Raw genomic sequence first — 25,202 nt, forward strand, 5'->3', positions numbered from 1 at the left:
GTGATGATTCAGGCGCACCAATTATTCCTGTCCTCGCCAATAGAAAGTTGGTTAGCATATAAAGTTATTAAGGATAAACATGTTAAAGTGTCTTACAACCTATATATGAGACAGGGATATGGTTCAAGTGATTAAGTTTGTTGATTCTAAAAGACGATTAATCTTTACATCCACATTTCTCTTAAGAATTATTGTGAGACTAAAATACTCAGCATTAAACATCATTATAAATCCATAAAAATACATTTATGGTGGTGATAATAATGAATATATCAAAATTATAAATTTATTTATGTATTTTAGTCATGACTAAAATTCTAGATAAATTTATTAAAATACACCATTCAAACTATCTTCACAGAAAAAGTACGATATCATTTCCGAAATAACAGTATAATATGGTTTTATGAATAATAATATAAGTACGGCAGATGCATTCTTTGATATTACTAAATTCATGTCCACAAGCATGGGCAAGAAAGAACGCTCCTTGATTCAGCAAAAGCTTTTGATTCGTTAGCTAGAGTAAATTGCTAGAAAATTTACGTGTTGTTGGTGTAATGAACAAAGCATGATGTTGGATCCGTAGTTATTTTTTAAATAGGTTACAAAAAGCGCAATAAAATGAGTAGAGAATTATTAACATTTAGTTTATAGGGTTGTGCTTCTCTTCTTAGTTTATACTAACAATAAGTCAAAACTAGTGTTAGGCTATTTTACTCCGTAGGTTTTTTACTTACTAGGTTTACTCCGTACATCTAAGGGCTTAATTAAAATTAAAACATAGTTTGTCAATCCTTGATGAATCTAAAGCCCAGGCCTGAAGGTGCTGAGGATGCATTCATACGGCTGGATCCACAGTCGAAAGTTTGTGACTGTAGCATTGTTGCGTGTGTGGATAAATATTTAGGTGTCGTTATGGGTTACTACGGATAATAAATGTAAGGGGTTTGACATTTTAAATATATTAAAAATCGTTAAAACTTACCTTTGCTTTTTCTCGCAGCTCAGTCGGATGCTGATTGTGGATCGTTGTGGGACTGTGTGCTTCGCCTGCTAGCAGACCCTGCTATTTCTTGTGTAAAGAAGCATAATTATTGTAACCATATGAAAAAAGGACAGTAGCTACCCCACACTTTAATGTATTCAGAATTTCTAGTCATGAATGTAGATTTATTCTCTTAATTTTTGTTCGTAAAAACAGTCATGAAATATTCTTTGATATGCCTGATTAATAGCATACGCGAACCGGAGCACATTTTAATATTCATTTACCTGAGCTGAGCAGCAATTGCCTGAAGCAATAATTGAGGTGAAGAGAGCCTCTCCAACGTCGCCCTGTACAGGCGGAGGGAGAGTCTGTGAGTGACTGTTGCATATCGGTGCTGCTGCTGCTCCTGCAGAGATGCTGATACGGTTTCCGCACACTCAAATCCTGTTTATCTAATCATTTATGTCTTCAATGCGTTTTTCTGTTTTTCACGTATTTTTAGTTTATAATTTTGTGTTTTTGTATTAGTTGTACATCTTTAGTTTCTCCATTCGTACTAATAAGTTATGTTTTATACATTTTTAACACAACATTTAAATTTGGCTTTCACATAATCTTAACTTTATTCTCTTGATTTAAAATATTTAATATAAATTTTAAGGTTGTTATTTTTAATTATAAAACGTATTTCGGTGAAGTTTAAAAGGCAATTAATATAATTATTATCAAAGCACACCGGCAATTGGTCTACGCAGTGAGTGATTCCTTATGTACATTTCAATGCAGAATAAACGTGTTTGTATCTTGTTATGTATGAAATGATCTAATTATGTAATATTCTTAATTATTTCTCGAAATGGTTTATTCATTTCCTGGCAAATCACATGAAACATCTTTGTTGCCACTGCTGTGGCGTGAGCCCCAAAGTTGTCTTCATGAAGTTATCGATAGTGCACGGGTCAGGACATGATGGCAGCGTTAGTTTTTCAAAGGTGTGTTGTAATCCGCGGTAATAAAGAACCTGAAACAATTTAGAAATTAGCTTATAACAACGTATTCTGAGTACCAGATAAAAATAGTAGCTAGAATAAATTATAAACACCGTGCATGTTTTAGTGAAAACATCACATACAACGATTTTAAATATGTTTAAAAGTAGAACGTAAACAAAACTAAAGCAATGATGAAAATACTGATATGATTAAAATAACGTATTCCTTTTACTAATACCACAGGTTCTGCAAGTTGTTCTTGAAAATTGTTGAACATTCTCTATCGCCAGACTTGACTTCTACAGTCATATGGAGAATGGAATTTACCTTTTCTTGCTACAGTGGGACAGTCACTGGTTTCACATTCCAAAGGCAGCAAATTTCGAACCAATATTTAAAAAAAATACCAGATCTGAGGATACAAATCTTACCGAAGGGATACTGTGGCAAGAACAGAGGAATGGGAAATAGACGTTCTAAGATGGATTAAAACTCTGGGATGGACATACACAATCAGGACGAAGTATACAGCTGTTCTGCTGAGGAAGAACCTTCTTGAAATCTTATTTTTATTTCTTACTTCTTAAAACTGTTTAGACGTGTTTTCATAAAATGGGCTTTCGAGATGATTATAGTTTACTTGGATTAATAAGACTTTCTATGCCTATAAATAGTTTAAAAAAATTTCAAATTCGTTAAGCTATGTTAATAAGCAATGAGAAAAAAGGGTGTGTAAAAAATAATATATCTAACGTAATAAACTTGGAGGAGATAATACGGCTATCTCCGTACATAGGAAAGGGACCCTGCGAGTACTGTGTTTAAGTAATCGAAGGAGAGTTATAACGCTTATGATATATTCTGAATATGGAATTTTATATTTTAAAGGAAACACCAGAGCAGAATGACCTTTGAGAGGAAGGAATCTAATTTAAAACATTTATATATTGAGATCTGAATAGTTAGATAGTTTAGATCTGAATAAGCCCATACCAAAGGTGACTTTAAATTATAAACTTACTGAAAATTTACAGCCCTTGTAAACAAAATTATACTTATTCAATAAATTCAGCAGCAACTAATATCGTTTGAGAAAAACATTCTTATTAAATTTAACCTTATTTTCTCTCTGTAAATAAAACTATTACCTGAACCTTTGGACTGTTGCCCTCTCGATGAACCTCAAACAAGACACCATCTCCAGGTTCAACTATAGACTTCACCTCCACACCTATACCGCTCAACAGAGCGAACACTGAAGTATCAGATGTTCCATGGAACCGGTATCTTTCTTCTGCTTGATTTTGATTTGAGTTTATTTTTAACTGTTTCTGAACACTGTTCACAAGAGGCCCTAAAAAACGCAAAATTCAAATATGCTTTAGAGCTTTAAATATTTCCAGTTTGAACCAAGAGAATTTATTTGATGAACCATAACTGTTCATTATATAACTAAAACTATCACATTTATTTACGTCTGTCCTAAACAAGTATGATACACATGTACTTTCTACTTCTATTTCCAGAAAAAGTTACTTACAGTTGTTGGCGCTGTTGAATCTACGCAGTGGCGGATTTGCTAACAGACCCACGGCCGCAAATTATAAAATTAAAACAATTAGGAGAATTCTTTACTAGTTTCGGGACACAAGCAGAGAAGCTGTCTGACATGAACTTTTATGGCATTATAAGAAATTGTCGTGAAAGAAAGAAAAGTTCAACAGTAACCGATGAAGTTTATTTTGCAACATTGATTGTCTCGTAGTTAAATTATCTAAAAAAAATAATGTGTTTTGTTTTAAAGAGTTTCAAATTTTTTAAAGTAAAACTATCATTAATAAGGTTTATGAATTTCTCCTTTTACTTATTCATTTTCTGGTTAGAAACAATTTCCACACACAAGAAACTTAACCACTGTCCACCCACTGGTTATATAGGACCCAATCACACAGTTTAACGAGTAAACCAAACCAATGCCAATGTTTCAAGAGATTTTACAGACGTTTTCAACGTTTATTACGAATGTAGTTTGATGAATGTGATAAATCTCCACCGTTTTTTAAGGATAAAATGCTACTTCAACCAACATTGAAACTTACTTATAAAACTGGAACTTATGAAACTTACTTTATGTTACGTATATCGGAACCCAACGCGCAAAATTTGATTTAGGATCCTCATTATCTTTTGAAAACCATAACTGGTTTTTTATCAATAAGTATCTAAAAAAAATAACTATACTGTGATCTCATATTTAATTAAAAATATTAAAACTCAATACATTGTTACAATATTTTTATATGTTTTCAAGCAGAAGGTGAATATTTTAAATGTTACAAAAGAACATTATCGTAGGGGAAGGTGGGGCAAGATGGGGAAGTGGGGTAAAACGGGGAAGGGCTAGAAATCATTGTATAGTGCTGCTACCTACTCAAAACCGAGTGAACTATCTCACTAGACTCCAACCATAGTACTGACGTCGTTTGACCTCATTCTCACGCCGAGTTCCTGATATTTCACAAGGTACGTAATTTTTTCAGCTGAATTGAAATATTTAATTATTTTTAAGGCCTTATAATGTAAACATGCGTAAGCATTTCATTGAAATATAACCATACTACTGCATACTACATCTAAATAGAAACAAAATGACGTATTTATAGACAACACATTTATTTGTGTTTGGTGTAACGTAACATAACCTTAAAAATAGCTTTTGGGAACCTCCCCGTCTTGCCCCCGCACTTTTTAAATTTGACATTTTACATTTCTCATTATGTATATGTAGCTTAAGCCTATGTTATAGTTTGTTTTATACTTGAAATATAGTTGTTATTCATACATTTATGTGTTTTTGCTCACAGTTAGAGTTAAATTACAGTAAAAAGTTAAATTATTTCAGCTTTTTAGATTGATGTCTGAGGACTACCATTCTATTTGTGTGGTTTTACTAGGTCTAGACTATTTTATATTTACTCCGTTAAGACATGATCTACATATTCGACGTGATGTGTTCCAGATGGTTCGCAATTACAAACGAAAGACTACGAGGCAAGATTGGTCTTTGGATTCGATGGAAGCAGCTGTCAAAGCAGTACTTGCTGGTGAAATGGGCTCATTGAAAGCATCTAGACAATTTAATGTCCCTCAAACTACGATTGAACGACATGTAACTAAAAAAAGAGCTGACCCTAATTATGTTTTGCAAAAGAAACTAGGACCATTTACTTCCGTGTTCACGCCTGCGCAAGAAGAGGAACTCAAAGTGTACCGGACTCAAATGGAAGGGCAATTGTTTGGACTCACCATAAAAGAACTTTGCCAACTTGCTTTCCTAGTTGCAGAAAGAAACAACATCAAGCACCCATTCAATGCTGAAGCTGGTGCTGCCGGAAGAGATTGGGTGAATGCGTTTCTCAAACGAAATCCAACCTTAACTGTGAGAAAACCAGAGGCAACTTCTGCTGCGCGCGCAATGGGTTTCAACAAAACTGCCGTAGATAAATTTTTCGGACTCCTTGAAAGTCTAGTTGACAAGTTTAAGTTCACCGGAGACAGGATTTTTAATTGTGACGAAACTGGTGTAACGGTAACCCCCAAGGGTCACTCCAAAATTGTTGCCTTGAAAGGGCGCAGACAAGTGGGAACAGTTTCCTCAGCAGAAAGAGGACAGACTGTAAATCTGCGTTTCAGCTTCAGGGTGTTACGTTCCACCGATGTTGGTCTACCCGAGAAAGAGAATGCAACAAGAGTTCGAGACTGGGCTTCCAACTGGTGCCTGGGTAGAGGTCCACGAATCTGGTTGGATGACCAAAGAACCTTTTTTTAACGTGGTTCCAAAGGTTTGTGGCATTTACAGGAGCTTCAAAGGAAAGACCGATCCTTCTTAGCTTGGATGGACGCAAAACACATACGAAAAATCTGGAACTTATTGATTTTGCACGTGAAAATGGAGTCGTTTTATTTTGCTTGTCCCCACATTGTTCGCATAGGCTTTAACCTCTAAATGTTGCGTTTATGAAGCCTCTCAGTAACAATTATGAGGATGAAATAAGAAAATGGCTTCGTGCCGACCCTGGAAAGGTTGTTACTCTGCATCAGATCTCAAATTTATTCGGAAAAGTATTTATTCGTTCGGCCACCATGAGTACAGCGGTAAACGGATTTTGAAAAACAGGAATTTGGCCTTTAGACAAGAGTGTCTTTGATGAAAGTGACTTCCTCCCTTCTTCGACTACGGATGTTCCTCTTCCCACAGAAGATGTCACTGAAAATTAAGCTGCAGTTTGTGAAGGCTCAAGGAAAAATGACTCAGCTGGGATGCACGCTGAAGATGAAGAAGCTGCACCACAATCAAATAAAAGCGAAACGCCGGAAAAACAACCAGTTGAGAATCTGTTGAAAGCCAGCTGACCACCCTGAACAAGAAACAGCTGAAAGTTCAATTGCAAGTTTTGCAAAATGCAGCCGACAAATTTTAATCATAAGTGGAAAAGAGAAATATAAGAAAAATCTTCAAATAGGCGTGGAAAAACTGCTGTATTGACTGAATCCCCTTATAAGAATGAATTACTGGAGGAAATTAAAAGAAGTAGGGCTACCACTCTCAAGGATGTATCCAAACGAAAACTGTTCCAAAAGGCTAGACCTACTAAACCAACAAAGATACCGAAAAAAGACTGTAATCCAAAGGAAAAAACGAACAGTTTGTTTGATGTGTACAAGTCTTCATGTTCAAAAAACCCCTTAAGTTGTCCTAAGAGAAGGTGAGAATGATGACGAAGAATGTCTCTACTGTTATGATTTCTCGGAGGAAGGTTGGATAAGATGTGCCTTGTGTGCTCGGTGGGCGCACAACAGCTGCGCAGGAATAGAAGACGAGGATGACGATGCCACCCACATCTGTGTGTTATGTAGCAGTTGGCCACTAATCTTAAATTGAACCATGATACATTTTCAAGACTCTCCTAATATGACTGAGTAGTTTTTCAATACTGTATTATGTCCAAAGGTCCATAGTATGTAATTAAAATTAAATTAATCTTGGTTCCCCATTTTACCCCGCCTATGGGGCAAAACGGGGAGAATGTTTTTTTTTTAATTCGTTAAAAACATTTAATGGCAAATTTTTCTACTTTTCTCAAGTTTTCTATGTAGTTAAATAGTTTAATAAACAAGTTGAAGTAAAATTGTGTTTTAATACCTCTTTTTAACCCCTTTTATGAAGGGTGGAAGTTAGCTTCACCATCTTGCCCCGCCTTCCCCTATTTTGCCACATAGTCTTTTTCTAAGAAAAATTAGGCGTACTCTTTTTTGCTATATTTTACAATAATTCTGTTTTGCTTAAAAGAAATTAAATTCCCATACTTAGAGTTTGCAATAACAGGCTAAACTCTGAAAAGCTCATTTTCCATGTAATTGCTATACATTTTAATAAAAACAAGCATAAAAGGGTAGTTTTACATTATACAAAAATGCTTATACAAACAAGAACAATATAATCTTTTAAAAGTTGGAGCAACGAGAAACGCTAAAACTGCTCTCCTTTGTGACGGCCACTTGATCTGTTGTTGCTGGTCTAAAAGAAGGTCGTGTTTAATCTCATATACGATTCTTACAAGTAGACAATATCCAAATCAGAAATTTCGCAATTTCTGTGTTGCGTTTTATTTTGAAATTAGTTTGATTACATTTTACTATTTAAAATTTAAGTATTAGTTATATCAAAGCATAATATGATAATATTTATAAAAGTGGGAAGGCGCAACAAATTGTTTTCCGTTCGACAGTGCAATGGTTAGTTATGTTTATACTATGGTGACATCATTGGAAGGTTTTTTAATCCTATGCAGGTAAGTAGTTCAGACCAGTAGGCGTGGAGTACTAAGTTTAATTTTTAATAATTATTTTTTTAATAAGTAGATGGCGAGGTTCATGTTAGCAATTGATGAGGGACTGAAACTGAAAAAAAGTTTGGATACTAAATCACTATTAAGTTAACCACTAGACTGTTTCATCAAGGTAGGTGCCCAAAAAAGTAATTAATGATATCCTGGCGGTCATTAACCATGAATTCCGATAGTTTTATACAAATAACATCATCCAACTGTTAATTTTATTTATAATGAATACGATAGTGAAGGACAAAAGATTTCCACAACTTGAGAAGTCCGGTTATGCTATAATTTACTTCAACTCATTCAGCTCCCTTTCAGGAACGAAACACCGAAATTTCGCAATCCGAGAATGTGTAGTATTTTAAACAACGTTGTCAGTTATGTTAATTTTCAAACAAATACTTTAGGATACAGTTTTAGATTGTTCATTACATTTTGTAAATACTTTGTTTGAAGTTTATTTTTGACAATGGAAGGATTGTGAAGAAAACCGAATTTTTCCGGACATTTGCAATCGTTCAGTGAAACAGAAAATCAGTAACACTACATTTTGAGATCTGCAATCTGATCTATTCTTCAGGTTAGATAATAACTAACCTAACACATAATAATTACAAACTATGTTAAAATATAAAAAATCATACCAAAGCGTCGTGGCACGCCTAAGTCAGGAATCACTACCACCATGTTGTGTGTCAACTTCACTAACTCTAAAACGTGCACTTAATAAAAAAATCTATACACAACACTAATCATTAAAACTGAACTACAGAATACAGTTCACAATACGTCTACATTCGTCTACTAACCACATACGACTAACCAGAGGCCAATAGCAAATGGCAATCCTCACACCAGAAAGAAACAAGATGGCGGAATTGACTAACTATCATTCCACTAAATCAAACTTTTTAGAAATAGGCAAAAAACTGTATAATTTGTTACCAAACCATATCCAACAACTTAGCTAAACCTTTTAAAATGAAAATTAAATGTTTGTTGTTGGATTTCTGCTGTTACAATATTGAAGAGTTTGTTAGTTTAATAAGTCACCTGCTGATTTCAAAGCTTGAGGGTTATGGTGTGCGTGGCTCACTCCTGAGGTGGTTGGAGAGTTACCTGAAAGACAGATTTCTTATCGTCAAATTTGATGGTCTTGCCTCTAGCCCCTTTGGAGTTTTATCAGGAGTCCCTCAGGGGTCGCATCTGGGCCCCCTTCTCTTCAGCATATTTATGAATGACATTGGCAGTGTTATTACCACGAACTTCCTTATGTATGCTGACGATATGAAGATTTTTGAGAGAGTCCCCACTAACCTGGGATACGAAGCATTACAAAGTTCTCTGAACAACATTGTTGACTGGTGTCGTGCGAACGGAATGGGAGTTGAATGCGACTAAGTGTGTTGTCTTATCCTACAAACGTGGTGCTAATACTTTCACCAATGAATACTATTTAAATAGCACTTTATTGAGGAGAGTGGATAAGGTCAAGGATCTGGGGGTAATTATGTCACCTTCTCTCAGTCCCCAGGAACACATTCTACAAATCATCGCAAGAGCTAACTCGTTATTGGGGTTCATATTTAGATCCACGAAACATTTCAACTCACCATACACTCTTGTCGTCTTGTATAAGTCTCTGGTTCTCCCTGTTCTGGAGTATGGATCGGTCATTTGGTCGCCCTACCAATTCAACCATATCGCCCAACTACAGGGTGTCCAGGAGCGCTTCATCAGGATGCTTGGCTCCAGGTTGGGTTTCACTTACCGCACAACTCCTATAAGCGAAGTCGAGAGTCAATTTAACCTCCTACCTCTACATAGAAGACGTCAGCTCACGGATCTGGTGACTCTTTTCAAACTGGTGAATGGACTCCTTGACTGCCCAGGTCTCCTCAGTGGCATTGACTTCTCCATCTCAAGAGGAACTCGTTCGATGACCATCTTCCGTAGACGCTACCATCCTACTTACTACGCTTACCACAGTGGTCTCTCTAGACTTCTTAGGACTGGAAGTGATGCTGCTCCACATGTTGATTTCTTCAATGAGACTGTCGCATCCTTCAAGAGAAAAGTGGCTTCCCTTGTAAACAACTAACTAGTAGCCTGCCCCCTCGCGCGCGCGCACGCACACACACACTCAAACACGCACGTCACTGGTATGCATGTAGTGGATTTAGTTTATATTTATTTCAATGTTAAATTATTTAAGATGTTAAGATGTTGTTGATTATTTATTAGGTTTACGCATGTTACTGATTATTTATCTTTTTTTGCATGTCGCTAGTTATTTATTGTTACTTTTGCATGTGTCAAATCTTGTTATCACTTAGTTGTTATTTAATTCTTATCATACACTACACATTTATTACTGTTGCTTCGTTTTTATATTTAACTATTTATTATTGTTTTTGTTTTTTTTTACCTTTTCGTTGGTTATTTGTTAACTCATATTTATTACTAATTCGCTGTTTTTTTTTATTACTTATTTTAACAATGTTTGTTATTTAATTATATATGTATACATTATTATATTAGTGCCATTAATAGTTTATACTCCTTTTAACTTATTACATGTACAAGTGGTGTAATTCCGTTGGAAGAATAAATAAATAAATAAAGTCAGGTAGATAGACTTAGTAATTAGTCAAATAATCATTAAGCATAAGCATGACGTTGTGTCGCATTTGTGAAAATGTTTACCACAATAAATTTTCTGATTTTTGATTTCTGAATATATCAATGTATCAATTGATATAATATCAATTTGAATAATATCAACACGACACTACGGTGTTATTTGTTGATAAAACGTAACCTAACCACTCCTGCTACTACATAATAAACATTCTTCCAATAATTATTATTTCTGTAAGTTTCAATAAAAATCCAACTAAACTCAACAGTAGCATACGTATGACTATAATGGCCTGTGACTAAAGTACTAGATCAAAACATGACATCAATACAAAACATGTTTGTTCTTGATAAAAATATATCGCTCTTTAATTATGATAAATACTATTTTAAAGATAATATGGAACGTTGTAAAAAGAACTATGCTTCCCAGAAAATAAATGTTTTTCTTAATTATTGCTATAAATTGTAAATGGTATTATATTGTATTAGAATGGCCTACTTTAAGTAAATTTTACCTGCAAAAAACTGTAGTACATCCCTGCTGCGGTTTAAATATATGTTGTCATAAAAGAACTCTAGTTCAATAGGTTCTAGGAGATCCGGAAAAATAGGTTTATTTTGATATTCCGGCCGAGGCTGAGTGGCCCACGCTGGAAGTGAAAGTCCATTCAAATTCTAAAACATATTTCAAATTAGTTTTGGATTTAAATTTAGTGTTAATATAAACCGGATGGAAAACTTCAAATCCAAAACTGCACACACGTGATCAAAACATATCACTAGTATAATACATTTTTTTCTTAGTGAACATGAACTACAGACAATATTGTACTAATAACTATGTTTATCTAAATTACAAATTCTGCACAATTTTTTAAAGTGTTCGAATCAATTTAAGAGTGTGTATTTGTAACAACTATGTTCAGTGTTGCAATTGCACTTACTTAAAAAGTGTTGTAGTCTAGTCTATTTATCTAGTCCGTTAAGCATTTAGTAAATTTGATATTTTACAGAGTATTTCATAACCATGCTTGTATTAAATTTTGTACACTTTAAAATCGGGTTCATCTATAAACGCTAACACGTCATCCAAGAGGCTATGCTGGGGAACAAAACCACTCTCAAAACAAGGCGTTAATGGTGCAAGTTCCTGAAATTGAAAACAACGTACTTACCGCTTTCCATAAAACGTGTATTTGTTATTTCATGACAAAATACTACACGCTTTTATAAAAATCGGCAAAGACAATAAAAACTGTTGTACTGTAGCCTTTAAAATATAAAATAATACAGAACAGCGTCATATAAGTTTTGTAAGCAAAATTATGTCAGTCTAATTTTCGTAAATTGCAACACTAAATGTAAGCAGTAGAATATATTAACTATAAGCATAATTTATACTTATTGTCTGTATCGAATAAAAAGATACAAAAAAGATAAATCGAACACAATAACTTGTAATTATACAACGCAACGGTTGCCCAACGTTTATGATCATATCCGACTTGGTTGGTTAATGTTTAGTCTGGTATGTATTACGTTTCACAAACCATATAACGGCAGACATCTGCATTGAAATTTAAATATTATGTTGTTTACTCTGTCTGAACTGTATAACTTACTTCAAACTGTAAAATATCAAAAATGTCACTGACTGCAAGTACCGAGTTTGCATCTGGGATCCCAGTAAAATTTTGCAGCAACTTATAGAGCAGCTGTCGTTCTTCTGTTGGGTCAGGCCTTCCTGCGACCTCAAGTCCATTCCTGACTATTGTCGCGATTCTTGGACATACTCCAGGGGCAATACTGGGATCATCGTATAACTGAAATCATTAAAATAAAATTATCATTATCCTTTAAATTAATTCAATTGAGACATAGTCTATGATAGTATGATATGACACTTGCAGTAACTTTCCGCCTTTTTCACAAATGTTTAGAGAGCAGTGACAGAGGAGATTTTATATATATTTTTATTATGTATTAAATATATTTATATTTATATATATATAAATCTACATCTGTGTCACAGCAATATGTATACACTATATATATATATATATATATATATATATATATATATATATATATATTTATATGTATTTATACATAAATGAGGTTATATATATATATATATATATATAAATGAGGTTTGTTAGTTTCACTGAAACTCTAAAACATCTGCTGGACTGATTTGGCTAATTATGGGTTTGAAATATTTGTACAAGTCAAAGAGAACTTTTATATATTGGAAAAGTTTTTAAAAATATTTTATCATTCTGGAAAATTATTTCAATATTGACGACACGTAATATAAAGTTAACGGACCCTAAAACAGCCATTGACAGTTTCAGCTGTTCTTTATTTGACAGAAACATTTTTTTACATTTAAAGTTTTGAAAATATTGAATAATTATAGTGTTTTATATGTAGTGTTATGGAGATTGCAAAAACTAAGTTGTTTTTATTTCAGATTGCACCAGTGACGAATAAACCATCTAATGCAGTGAAAATAATACTTATCACTGTGTTCTAAAACCCACCTTGATGAGCAAAGCTCAGTACTGTAATCACATACCAGTACTGTAATCGAGATTTGTTGTCACCAATAACATATTTGCTGTTGTTTAAGAAAAAGCAAAGGGATGGCACACTCTCTCCCCCTTATATCAGAAGTAAAATAGAAGTGACGGAAGTTGATGCATTTTGACCAAAGTAGTCTTTTTAAGCTTACGTATGCACATGTTTTCTTAATCTAGGTGAAAATCAATATTACTTTTAGCACCAGAACATCGCAGAATGAAAATAAACGCTTTTAAATGTACGTTGGATTCCAAAACCCGCATATGGGTTTATTTTCTTGGCCAGAGCAACAAATCACCTATGAAACCGTAAATAAATTAGAGCGGAAGTGAGTTTAATAGGTCGTATCTGACTTTTGCACCGCAGTGCCGTTTAAGTCGTAGTCTACGTAAAAAGTCAACTATCACTATGGCACTTGAAAAATCTTAAACTGAAAGTAAATTGAAAGAGCCGAAGGTAATCTTAAATATACCCTTTTTTAGTTAGTTTTTGTTTGTACACATTTTCTTGGTTGGGGCACAAGTCAAGCTCAACAATGGCACTTCAAAACCTTAGATAGAAAATTAGTCTAAACAGACGGAAGTTAACACCAAATTAGGTTTTCGATACTTATATGTACATTTTATTCATACAACAAAATCTAAAACAGAATCAGTCAATCTTATTTACGTTCTGAGTATCCCAACCATGGATACTGAAATACTCGTAATATGTACCTTACATGTAACTTATGTTTAAAACAGAATCAGTCAATCGTATTTACGTTCTGAGTATCCCAACCATGGATACTGAAATACTCGTAATATGTACCTTACATGTCACTTATGTTTAAAACAGAATCAGTCAATCGTATTTACGTTCTGGATATCCCAACCATGGATACTGAAATACTCGTAATATGTATCTTACATGTCACTTATGTTTAAAACAGAATCAGTCAATCGTATTTACGTTCTGAGTATCCCAACCATGGATACTGAAATACTCGTAATATGTACCTTACATGTCACTTATGTTTAAAACAGAATCAGTCAATCGTATTTACGTTCTGAGTATCCCAACCATGGATACTGAAATACTCGTAATATGTACCTTACATGTCACTTATGTTTAAAACAGAATCAGTCAATCTTATTTACGTTCTGAGTATCCCAACCATGGATACTGAAATACTCGTAATATGTACCTTACATGTCACTTATGTTTAAAACAGAATCAGTCAATCGTATTTACGTTCTGAGTATCCCAACCATGGATACTGAAATACTCGTAATATGTACCTTACATGTCACTTATGTTTAAAACAGAATCAGTCAATCGTATTTACGTTCTGGATATCCCAACCATGGATACTGAAATACTCGTAATATGTACCTTACATGTCACTTATGTTTAAAACAGAATCAGTCAATCGTATTTACGTTCTGAGTATCCCAACCATGGATACTGAAATACTCGTAATATGTACCTTACATGTCACTTATGTTTAAAACAGAATCAGTCAATCGTATTTACGTTCTGAATATCTCAACTATGGATACTGAAATACTCGTAATATGTACCTTATATGTCACTTATGTTTAAAACAAAAATGTAGGACTCCACCATGTTACGTTATAAATGTTTTTGACTAATAAAGCTAAGGCCTTCGATTTTGAAAATCACTTATGAACTGATAGTTGAACAATATTATCGCAGTACTAGCCATGTCTCTAAACATTGGTGTAAGAGATTTTAACTAACAATTATTATTATAGTTCGTCTGTATCTCTAAACAATAGGGTTACAGTTTTTAACTATAAATATTATCACAGCTCTGACTTTTTATAACACTTCTGGCGACTATCGCAGTTATGGCCGTATCTCATACATTGTGGTAACGCAGATTTTAATTTAACAATATCATTAGAATTCTGGCTGTTTATGTAAGCGTTTGTGTAACAAAAAGTTTCTGACTGAATCGTGGACGCACTATCGCAGTTATGGCCGTATCTCATACATTGTGGTAACACAGAATTTAATTTAACAATATCATTAGAATTCTGGCTGTTTATGTAAGCATTTGTGTAACAAAAAGTTCTGACTGAATCGTGGACGCGACTATCGCAGTTATGGCCGTATCTCATACATTGTGGTAACACAGATTTTAATTTAACAATATCATTAGAATTCTGGCTGTTTATGTAAGCATTTGTGTAACAAAAAGTTCTGACTGAATCGTGGACGCGACTATCGCAGTTATGGCCGTATCTCATACATTGTGGTAACACAGATTTTAATTTAACAATATCATTAGAGTTCTGGCTGTTTATCTAAGCATTTGTGTAACAAAAAGTTCTAACCGACTCTTAGGCACTATTATCGCTGCCCTGGCCATATAACTAAATATTGTTGTAATGAATATTCTGACTGATTCTTAGGCACGATTATCGCAGCCCTGGCCATATAACTAAATATTGTTGTAACGCGTATTCTGACTGACTCTTGGGCACTATTATCGCAGCCCTGGCCATATAACTAAATATTGTTGTAACGCGTATTCTGACTGACTCTTGGGCACTATTATCGCAGCCTTGGCCATATAACTAAATATTGTTGTAATGCATATTCTGACTGACTCTTGGGCACGATTATCGCAGCCCTGGCCATATAACTAAATATTGTTGTAATGAATATTCTGACTGATTCTTAGGCACGATTATCGCAGCCCTGGCCATATAACTAAATATTGTTGTAACGCGTATTCTGACTGACTCTTGGGCACTATTATCGCAGCCCTGGCCATATAACTAAATATTGTTGTAATGAATATTCTGACTGACTCTTAGGCACGATTATCGCAGCCCTGGCCATATAACTAAATATTGTTGTAACGCGTATTCTGACTGACTCTTGGGCACTATTATCGCAGCCCTGGCCATATAACTAAATATTGTTGTAACGCGTATTCTGACTGACTCTTAGGCACTATTATCGCAGCCCTGGCCATATAACTAAATATTGTTGTAACACGTATTCTGACTGACTCTTGGGCACGATTATCGCAGCCCTGGCCATATAACTAAATATTGTTGTAACGCGTATTCTGACTGACTCTTGGGCACTATTATCGCAGCCCTGGCCATATAACTAAATATTGTTGTAACGCGTATTCTGACTGACTCTTGGGCACTATTATCGCAGCCCTGGCCATATAACTAAATATTGTTGTAACGCGTATTCTGACTGACTCTTGGGCACTATTATCGCAGCCCTGGCCATATAACTAAATATTGTTGTAACGCGTATTCTGACTGACTCTTGGGCACTATTATCGCAGCCCTGGCCATATAACTAAATATTGTTGTAAACACGTATTCTGACTGACTCTTAGGCACGATTATCGCAGCCGCTGGCCATATAACTAAATATTGTTGTAACACGTATTCTGACTGACTCTTGGGCACTATTATCGCAGCCCTGGCCATATAACTAAATATTGTTGTAACGCGTATTCTGACTGACTCTTGGGCACTATTATCGCAGCCCTGGCCATATAACTAAATATTGTTGTAATGCGTATTCTGACTGACTCTTGGGCACTATTATCGCAGCCCTGGCCATATAACTAAATATTGTTGTAACGCGTATTCTGACTGACTCTTGGGCACTATTATCGCAGCCCTGGCCATATAACTAAATATTGTTGTAACGCGTATTCTGACTGACTCTTAGGCACGATTATCGCAGCCCTGGCCATATAACTAAAAGATTGGTGTAACACGTATTCTGACTGACTCTTGGGCACTATTATCGCAGCCCTGGCCATATAACTAAATATTGTTGTAATGCATATTCTGACTGACTCTTAGGCACGATTATCGCAGCCCTGGCCATATAACTAAATATTGTTGTAACACGTATTCTGACTGACTCTTGGGCACTATTATCGCAGCCCTGGCCATATAACTAAATATTGTTTGTAACGCGTATTCTGACTGACTCTTGGGCACTATTATCGCAGCCCTGGCCATATAACTAAATATTGTTGTAACGCGTATACTGACTGACTCTTAGGCACACGATTATCGCAGCCCTGGCCATATAACTAAATATTGTTGTAACACGTATTCTGACTGACTGCTTATGCACGATTATTATCGCAGCCCTGCCATATAACTAAATATTGTTGTAACGCGTATTCTGACTGACTCTTGGGCACTATTATCGCAGCCCTGGCCATATAACTAAATATTGTTGTAATGCATATTCTGACTGACTCTTAGGCACGATTATCGCAGCCCTGGCCATATAACTAAATATTGTTGTAACGCGTATTCTGACTGACTCTTGGGCACTATTATCGCAGCCCTGGCCATATAACTAAATATTGTTGTAACGCGTATTCTGACTGACTCTTGGGCACTATTATCGAAGCTCTGGCCATATAACTAAATATTGTTGTAACGCGTATTCTGACTGACTCTTAGGCACTATTATCGCAGCCCTGGCCATATAACTAAATATTGTTGTAACGCGTATTCTGACTGACTCTTGGGCACTATTATCGCAGCCCTGGCCATATAACTAAATATTGTTGTAATGCATATTCTGACTGACTCTTGGGCACTATTATCGCAGCCCTGGCCATATAAATAAATATTGTTGTAACGCGTATTCTGACTGACTCTTGGGCACTATTATCGCAGCCCTGGCCATATAACTAAATATTGTTGTAACACGTATTCTGACTGACTCTTGGGCACTATTATCGCAGCCCTTGGCCATATAACTAAATATTGTTGTAATGAATATTCTGACTGATTCTTAGGCACGATTATCGCAGCCCTGGCCATATAACTAAATATTGTTGTAACACGTATTCTGACTGACTCTTGGACAATTATCGCAGCCCTGGCCATATAACTAAATATTGTTGTAACGCGTATTCTGACTGACTCTTGGGCACTATTATCGCAGCCCTGGCCATATAACTAAATATTGTTTGTAATGCGTATTCTGACTGACACTGCACGATTATCGCAGCCCTGGCCATATAACTAAATGATGTCGCAGACCTGGCTAACTAACTAATATTGTATGTACGCTGCTGACTTGCTTGGTATTCTGACTGACTCTTGGGCACGATTATCGCAGCCCTGGCCATATAACTAAATATCGCAGCCCTTGTGTAACGCGTATTCTGACTGACTCTTGGGCACTATTATCGCAGCCCTGGCCATATAACTAAATATTGTTGTAACGCGTATTCTGACTGACTCTTGGGCACGATTATCGCAGCCCTGGCCATATAACTAAATATTGTTGTAACGCGTATTCTGACTGACTCTTGGGCACTATTATCGCAGCCCTGGCCATATAACTAAATATTGTTGTAACGCGTATTCTGACTGACTCTTGGGCACTATTATCGCAGCCCTGGCCATATAACTAAATATTGTTGTAACGCGTATTCTGACTGACTCTTAGGCACGATTATCGCAGCCCTGGCCATATAACTAAATATTGTTGTAACACGTATTCTGACTGACTCTTGGGCACTATTATCGCAGCCCTGGCCATATAACTAAATATTGTTGTAACGCGTATTCTGACTGACTCTTGGGCACGATTATCGCAGCCCTGGCCATATAACTAAATATTGTTGTAACGCGTATTCTGACTGACTCTTGGGCACTATTATCGCAGCCCTGGCCATATAACTAAATATTGTTGTAACGCGTATTCTGACTGACTCTTGGGCACTATTATCGCAGCCCTGGCCATATAACTAAATATTGTTGTAACGCGTATTCTGACTGACTCTTGGGCACTATTATCGCAGCCCTGGCCATATAACTAAATATTGTTGTAACACGTATTCTGACTGACTCTTGGGCACTATTATCGCAGCCCTGGCCATATAACTAAATATTGTTGTAATGCATATTCTGACTGACTCTTAGGCACGATTATCGCAGCCCTGGCCATATAACTAAATATTGTTGTAACACGTATTCTGACTGACTCTTGGGCACTATTATCGCAGCCCTGGCCATATAACTAAATATTGTTGTAACGCGTATTCTGACTGACTCTTGGGCACTATTATCGCAGCCCTGGCCATATAACTAAATATTGTTGTAACGCGTATTCTGACTGACTCTTGGGCACTATTATCGCAGCCCTGGCCATATAACTAAATATTGTTGTAACGCGTATTCTGACTGACTCTTGGGCACTATTATCGCAGCCCTGGCCATATAACTAAATATTGTTGTAACGCGTATTCTGACTGACTCTTAGGCACGATTATCGCAGCCCTGGCCATATAACTAAATATTGTTGTAACGCGTATTCTGACTGACTCTTGGGCACTATTATCGCAGCCCTGGCCATATAACTAAATATTGTTGTAACGCGTATTCTGACTGACTCTTGGGCACTATTATCGCAGCCCTGGCCATATAACTAAATATTGTTGTAACGCGTATTCTGACTGACTCTTGGGCACTATTATCGCAGCCCTGGCCATATAACTAAATATTGTTGTAACGCGTATTCTGACTGACTCTTGGGCACTATTATCGCAGCCCTGGCCATATAACTAAATATTGTTGTAATGCATATTCTGACTGACTCTTGGGCACTATTATCGCAGCCCTGGCCATATAACTAAATATTGTTGTAACGCGTATTCTGACTGACTCTTGGGCACTATTATCGCAGCCCTGGCCATATAACTAAATATTGTTGTAACACGTATTCTGACTGACTCTTGGGCACGATTATCGCAGCCCTGGCCATATAACTAAATATTGTTGTAACGCGTATTCTGACTGACTCTTGGGCACTATTATCGCAGCCCTGGCCATATAACTAAATATTGTTGTAACACGTATTCTGACTGACTCTTGGGCACTATTATCGCAGCCCTGGCCATATAACTAAATATTGTTGTAACGCGTATTCTGACTGACTCTTGGGCACTATTATCGCAGCCCTGGCCATATAACTAAATATTGTTGTAACGCGTATTCTGACTGACTCTTGGGCACTATTATCGCAGCCCTGGCCATATAACTAAATATTGTTGTAATGCATATTCTGACTGACTCTTAGGCACGATTATCGCAGCCCTGGCCATATAACTAAATATTGTTGTAACGCGTATTCTGACTGACTCTTGGGCACTATTATCGCAGCCCTGGCCATATAACTAAATATTGTTGTAACGCGTATTCTGACTGACTCTTGGGCACTATTATCGCAGCCCTGGCCATATAACTAAATATTGTTGTAACGCGTATTCTGACTGACTCTTGGGCACTATTATCGCAGCCCTGGCCATATAACTAAATATTGTTGTAACGCGTATTCTGACTGACTCTTGGGCACTATTATCGCAGCCCTGGCCATATAACTAAATATTGTTGTAATGCATATTCTGACTGACTCTTGGGCACTATTATCGCAGCCCTGGCCATATAACTAAATATTGTTGTAACGCGTATTCTGACTGACTCTTGGGCACTATTATCGCAGCCCTGGCCATATAACTAAATATTGTTGTAACGCGTATTCTGACTGACTCTTGGGCACTATTATCGCAGCCCTGGCCATATAACTAAATATTGTTGTAATGAATATTCTGACTGACTCTTAGGCACGATTATCGCAGCCCTGGCCATATAACTAAATATTGTTGTAACACGTATTCTGACTGACTCTTGGGCACTATTATCGCAGCCCTGGCCATATAACTAAATATTGTTGTAACGCGTATTCTGACTGACTCTTGGGCACTATTATCGCAGCCCTGGCCATATAACTAAATATTGTTGTAATGCATATTCTGACTGACTCTTGGGCACTATTATCGCAGCCCTGGCCATATAACTAAATATTATTGTAACGCGTATTCTGACTGACTCTTGGGCACTATTATCGCAGCCCTGGCCATATAACTAAATATTGTTGTAACGCGTATTCTGACTGACTCTTAGGCACGATTATCGCAGCCCTGGCCATATAACTAAAGATTGGTGTAACACGTATTCTGACTGACTCTTGGGCACTATTATCGCAGCCCTGGCCATATAACTAAATATTGTTGTAACGCGTATTCTGACTGATTCTTAGGCACGATTATCTCAGCCCTGGCCATATAACTAAATATTGTTGTAACACGTATTCTGACTGACTCTTAGGCACGATTATCTCAGCCCTGGCCATATAACTAAATATTGTTGTAACACGTATTCTGACTGACTCTTGGGCACGATTATCGCAGCCCTGGCCATATAACTAAATATTGTTGTAACACGTATTCTGACTGACTCTTGGGCACGATTATCGCAGCCCTGGCCATATAACTAAATATTGTTGTAACACGTATTCTGACTGACTCTTGGGCACGATTATCGCAGCCCTGACCATATAACTAAAGATTGTTGTAACGCGTATTCTGACTGACTGTTGGGCACTATTATCGCAGCCCTGGCCATATAACTAAATATTGTTGTAACACGTATTCTGACTGACTCTTAGGCACGATTATCGCAGCCCTGGCCATATAACTAAATATTGCTGTAACACGTATTCTGACTGACTCTTGGGCACTATTATCGCAGCCCTGGCCATATAACTAAATATTGTTGTAACGCGTATTCTGACTGACTCTTGGGCACTATTATCGCAGCCCTGGCCATATAACTAAATATTGTTGTAATGCATATTCTGACTGACTCTTGGGCACTATTATCGCAGCCCTGGCCATATAACTAAATATTATTGTAACGCGTATTCTGACTGACTCTTGGGCACTATTATCGCAGCCCTGGCCATATAACTAAATATTGTTGTAACGCGTATTCTGACTGACTCTTAGGCACGATTATCGCAGCCCTGGCCATATAACTAAAGATTGGTGTAACACGTATTCTGACTGACTCTTGGGCACTATTATCGCAGCCCTGGCCATATAACTAAATATTGTTGTAATGCATATTCTGACTGATTCTTAGGCACGATTATCGCAGCCCTGGCCATATAACTAAATATTGTTGTAACACGTATTCTGACTGACTTTTGGGCACTATTATCGCAGCCCTGGCCATATAACTAAATATTGTTGTAACGCGTATTCTGACTAATTCTTAGGCACTATTATCGCTGCCCTGGCCATATAACTAAATATTGTTGTAACGCGTATTCTGACTGACCCTTAGGCACTATTATCGCAGCCCTGGCTGTATATGTAACGCTGGTTCTGGCCGACTCTTGGATACAATATCGCCGTTCTGGCCGTGTCTCTAATCTCTAGTGTAACACAGTGATTGAACAATATTATTGTATTTATGGCCGTATCTCAAGCAGTTTTTATAACAGTCTAACAGTTACGGATAAATATATAGTTTCTCTTCTTCAATAACAGTGTATCTTTTAATCCTCAAACAAAATATGTATTGACAGTTTCCTCCCTAAACTCTTAATTCATATTTTACACAATATTGATAACAAACTACAACATTTTATTGTCATTAGACTTTAGCCCATTAGTAATTTTAATACTGGTTCAATCTGAAACCAACGTTCATATGGGTTCCTAAAAGTGAATGTCTATGTCTACCCTCTGTAACAAATTTAAGATACCAAAATACTTATTTCTGACCGTGATCTTAGGCATTTGTATGTTCTTATGCATCGTAAGAGTCGTAGTTTTCCTTAGAATAAAAGGATAACACGCAACACCCTCAATATGTTATATCACTCGGGTCTGTAAATTATCCTAGGGAAAGATACGTCTATTATATTTAAGTATTAATTCACTATAATTAATTATAATCCACTAATGTAGCTACTTGGGTAATGCCATACAATCCTTTTTAGATACACACATAAACGTGTCTAGGTGAGGGGGGTTACCACTAGAAACTTTTCCGTACCTCCCAGGCATGCTGGGGTACGCTCCCCCCTCACCCGGAGTATGGTAAACGCTGCTAATATTGAACATCGTGATTGATAGCCATCTTAAAGCATTATTATTATTTTATTTTCTACAAGAACGGCTACAACATAAGCGAGTATGTACCCTTTTGGAGACTGCCTGACAACACAGAAGAATATAAAGAAAATGGCACTGTATAAATGAGAATAACAAAAGCTATATATCTTAAGAACTAAAAGACACATCCTCCACCTATTACATTCTAATATGGGCTTCCAGGACACACACACGCATATATATATAATACATTTTACGTGGAAATTTGGGCGTGTATTTGTGTTTGCATTTACATTTTAATGTTTTTTTATCTCGATACCAAGTCATCCCCGATAAAAAATATTGTCATATAAATTGATATGCGTTTTTATAGAGGATACACTTACTGTATATAAAACTACTTAAATTTTGAGACATGAAATTAGTGATTGTGTGTTTTTTTACTGCGGCTAAGCGGTTGATGTCAACGACGTGCATTGCAAATTGGGGCAGCAGACGCTCGCCGATGAAATATAGGCAAATACAAAATATGAACTTCAAATTAAATATTATTTACAAATCACGATATTTCGTTAATTTTATTGTATAATTTTGTGCTTTCATGCACAAAGTGTGATAGAAACGCGTTATAGCGATCGTTTAATAACTATCGTTATAATTTATGAACGTACACGAATGTAAATCGCCGAAAAGATAAACTTATTTGGTTTTATGGCAATTTTAATGTCATCATACTAGTATAACAAGGACTATGTTGCCATATTAGACATTCTTTTGGGTTACAGTTTTAGACGAACTATTACATACATCAACCTGAGATCTGACAGTGGAGGCACGGTAGAGCCAATATTTTTTGTTAATCTTTCACACAACAAATTTGGCTTTTAATTAGCAGTTTCTTATAAGCAAGTGCGTTGAACCTGACAAATTGTAATTGTAAAACTGACAATTCTTAGTATGATCAATATCAAAAAACATTTCAACATGAAAATTGGAATGAAATATACAATAGAAGAGGTGTTGAAAGACAAATCATTAAATTATATAGTAAATGTTTCTTAATCAGAAAATTAGAAATTAACAGACGAGAACTTCAAGATAATTATATTTTGCATATCAAAGGCCCACAAGAATTAATAATTATTATAAGTTAAAGAAGTTTAAACAAAACTTATTGTTAGAGCACAATTTCACCATGCCTGAGACTTCATTGTTGCTGTTGGCAACGTACAAAGTCATCACCAATTCTATTTTATTATTATTCGTTTATATTTTATTCCTGAAATTGATGTAAACAAAATGTGTTCTAGTGTGTAAAATAAAACAAAATATTACAATCTTCAACTCAGATATTATTTAAATGACAGCAATATTTCTTTACTTTGGTTATAGACTTTTTGTGAAAATTTGATTAAAATGTTATAAAATAAATTAAATGGGTTATTTCATAACCTCAGATATATCAGAAGTGTACGACCAAAGGGTTCCTTATTTTATTTTTATAGTTAGGCCAACTAAATTAAAACACTTTTTGATAAGAATCTAATTTTGTATGAGTCTTACACAATTTTGGTTGAAACAATACCGGAGAAGTGTATAACAGTAATAGCAAGTAAAATTTAATCATATTTTAAAGAGTTATAATATTTCTAAATAGTAAAATCAGCAATCTCGTAGTTTTGTACTTATGTTTGTTAGTACGATGTTAAGCAATGAGAACTATTGTAGGGAAGTTATAGCATGACCGGTGACTTCGAGATGCGCCGTAGGCAAAGACGGAACTAAAGTGGTGGGGGTGGAGCGGCTCAGTCTGTTGCCGTATTCAGCCTTGTGAACTTCGGTCACCAGTCTTTTATACGTGCCGCCCTAAAAACATTCGCTTGTGCCAATTCACGAGTTGTAATACAATTTGTGAATTAATTGCGTTGTGCTCATTACGTTTTAAGTAAAGAGTTTGTGATGGATCGTAATGTAAAAAGTAAAATTGGAGGTAGAAAGGTTATACACAGCCAAACAAGAGAAGTGATTGCAAATGTTTACCATTTTATGAAACGGGAAGCAGAAACCAACACACTTATAAATTTGAAGAAAGTTTAACAGCGTGTCATAGA

At 36.0% G+C, this 25,202-nt stretch overlaps 1 protein-coding gene across 1 annotated transcript in view; it reads right to left on the bottom strand.

Annotated features, from left to right (window-relative positions):
- Positions 1-1,841: 1,841 nt before the first annotated feature.
- LOC124361306 (lysosomal acid phosphatase-like) overlaps positions 1,842-25,202 on the bottom strand; it is a 42,069-nt gene continuing 18,708 nt past the window's right edge. Inside the window, exons 5-8 of the mRNA XM_046815351.1 lie at positions 12,146-12,346; positions 11,039-11,198; positions 3,132-3,337; positions 1,842-2,012 (exon numbers count right to left, since the gene is read on the bottom strand). Of these exons, the coding sequence (XP_046671307.1) occupies positions 1,872-2,012; positions 3,132-3,337; positions 11,039-11,198; positions 12,146-12,346 (708 nt within the window). The 3' untranslated portion in view covers positions 1,842-1,871. The remainder of the gene's footprint in view (positions 2,013-3,131; positions 3,338-11,038; positions 11,199-12,145; positions 12,347-25,202) is intronic.

This window comes from Homalodisca vitripennis, chromosome 4 (genome assembly GCF_021130785.1).
Source record: "Homalodisca vitripennis isolate AUS2020 chromosome 4, UT_GWSS_2.1, whole genome shotgun sequence".
NCBI lineage: Eukaryota > Metazoa > Arthropoda > Insecta > Hemiptera > Cicadellidae > Homalodisca > Homalodisca vitripennis.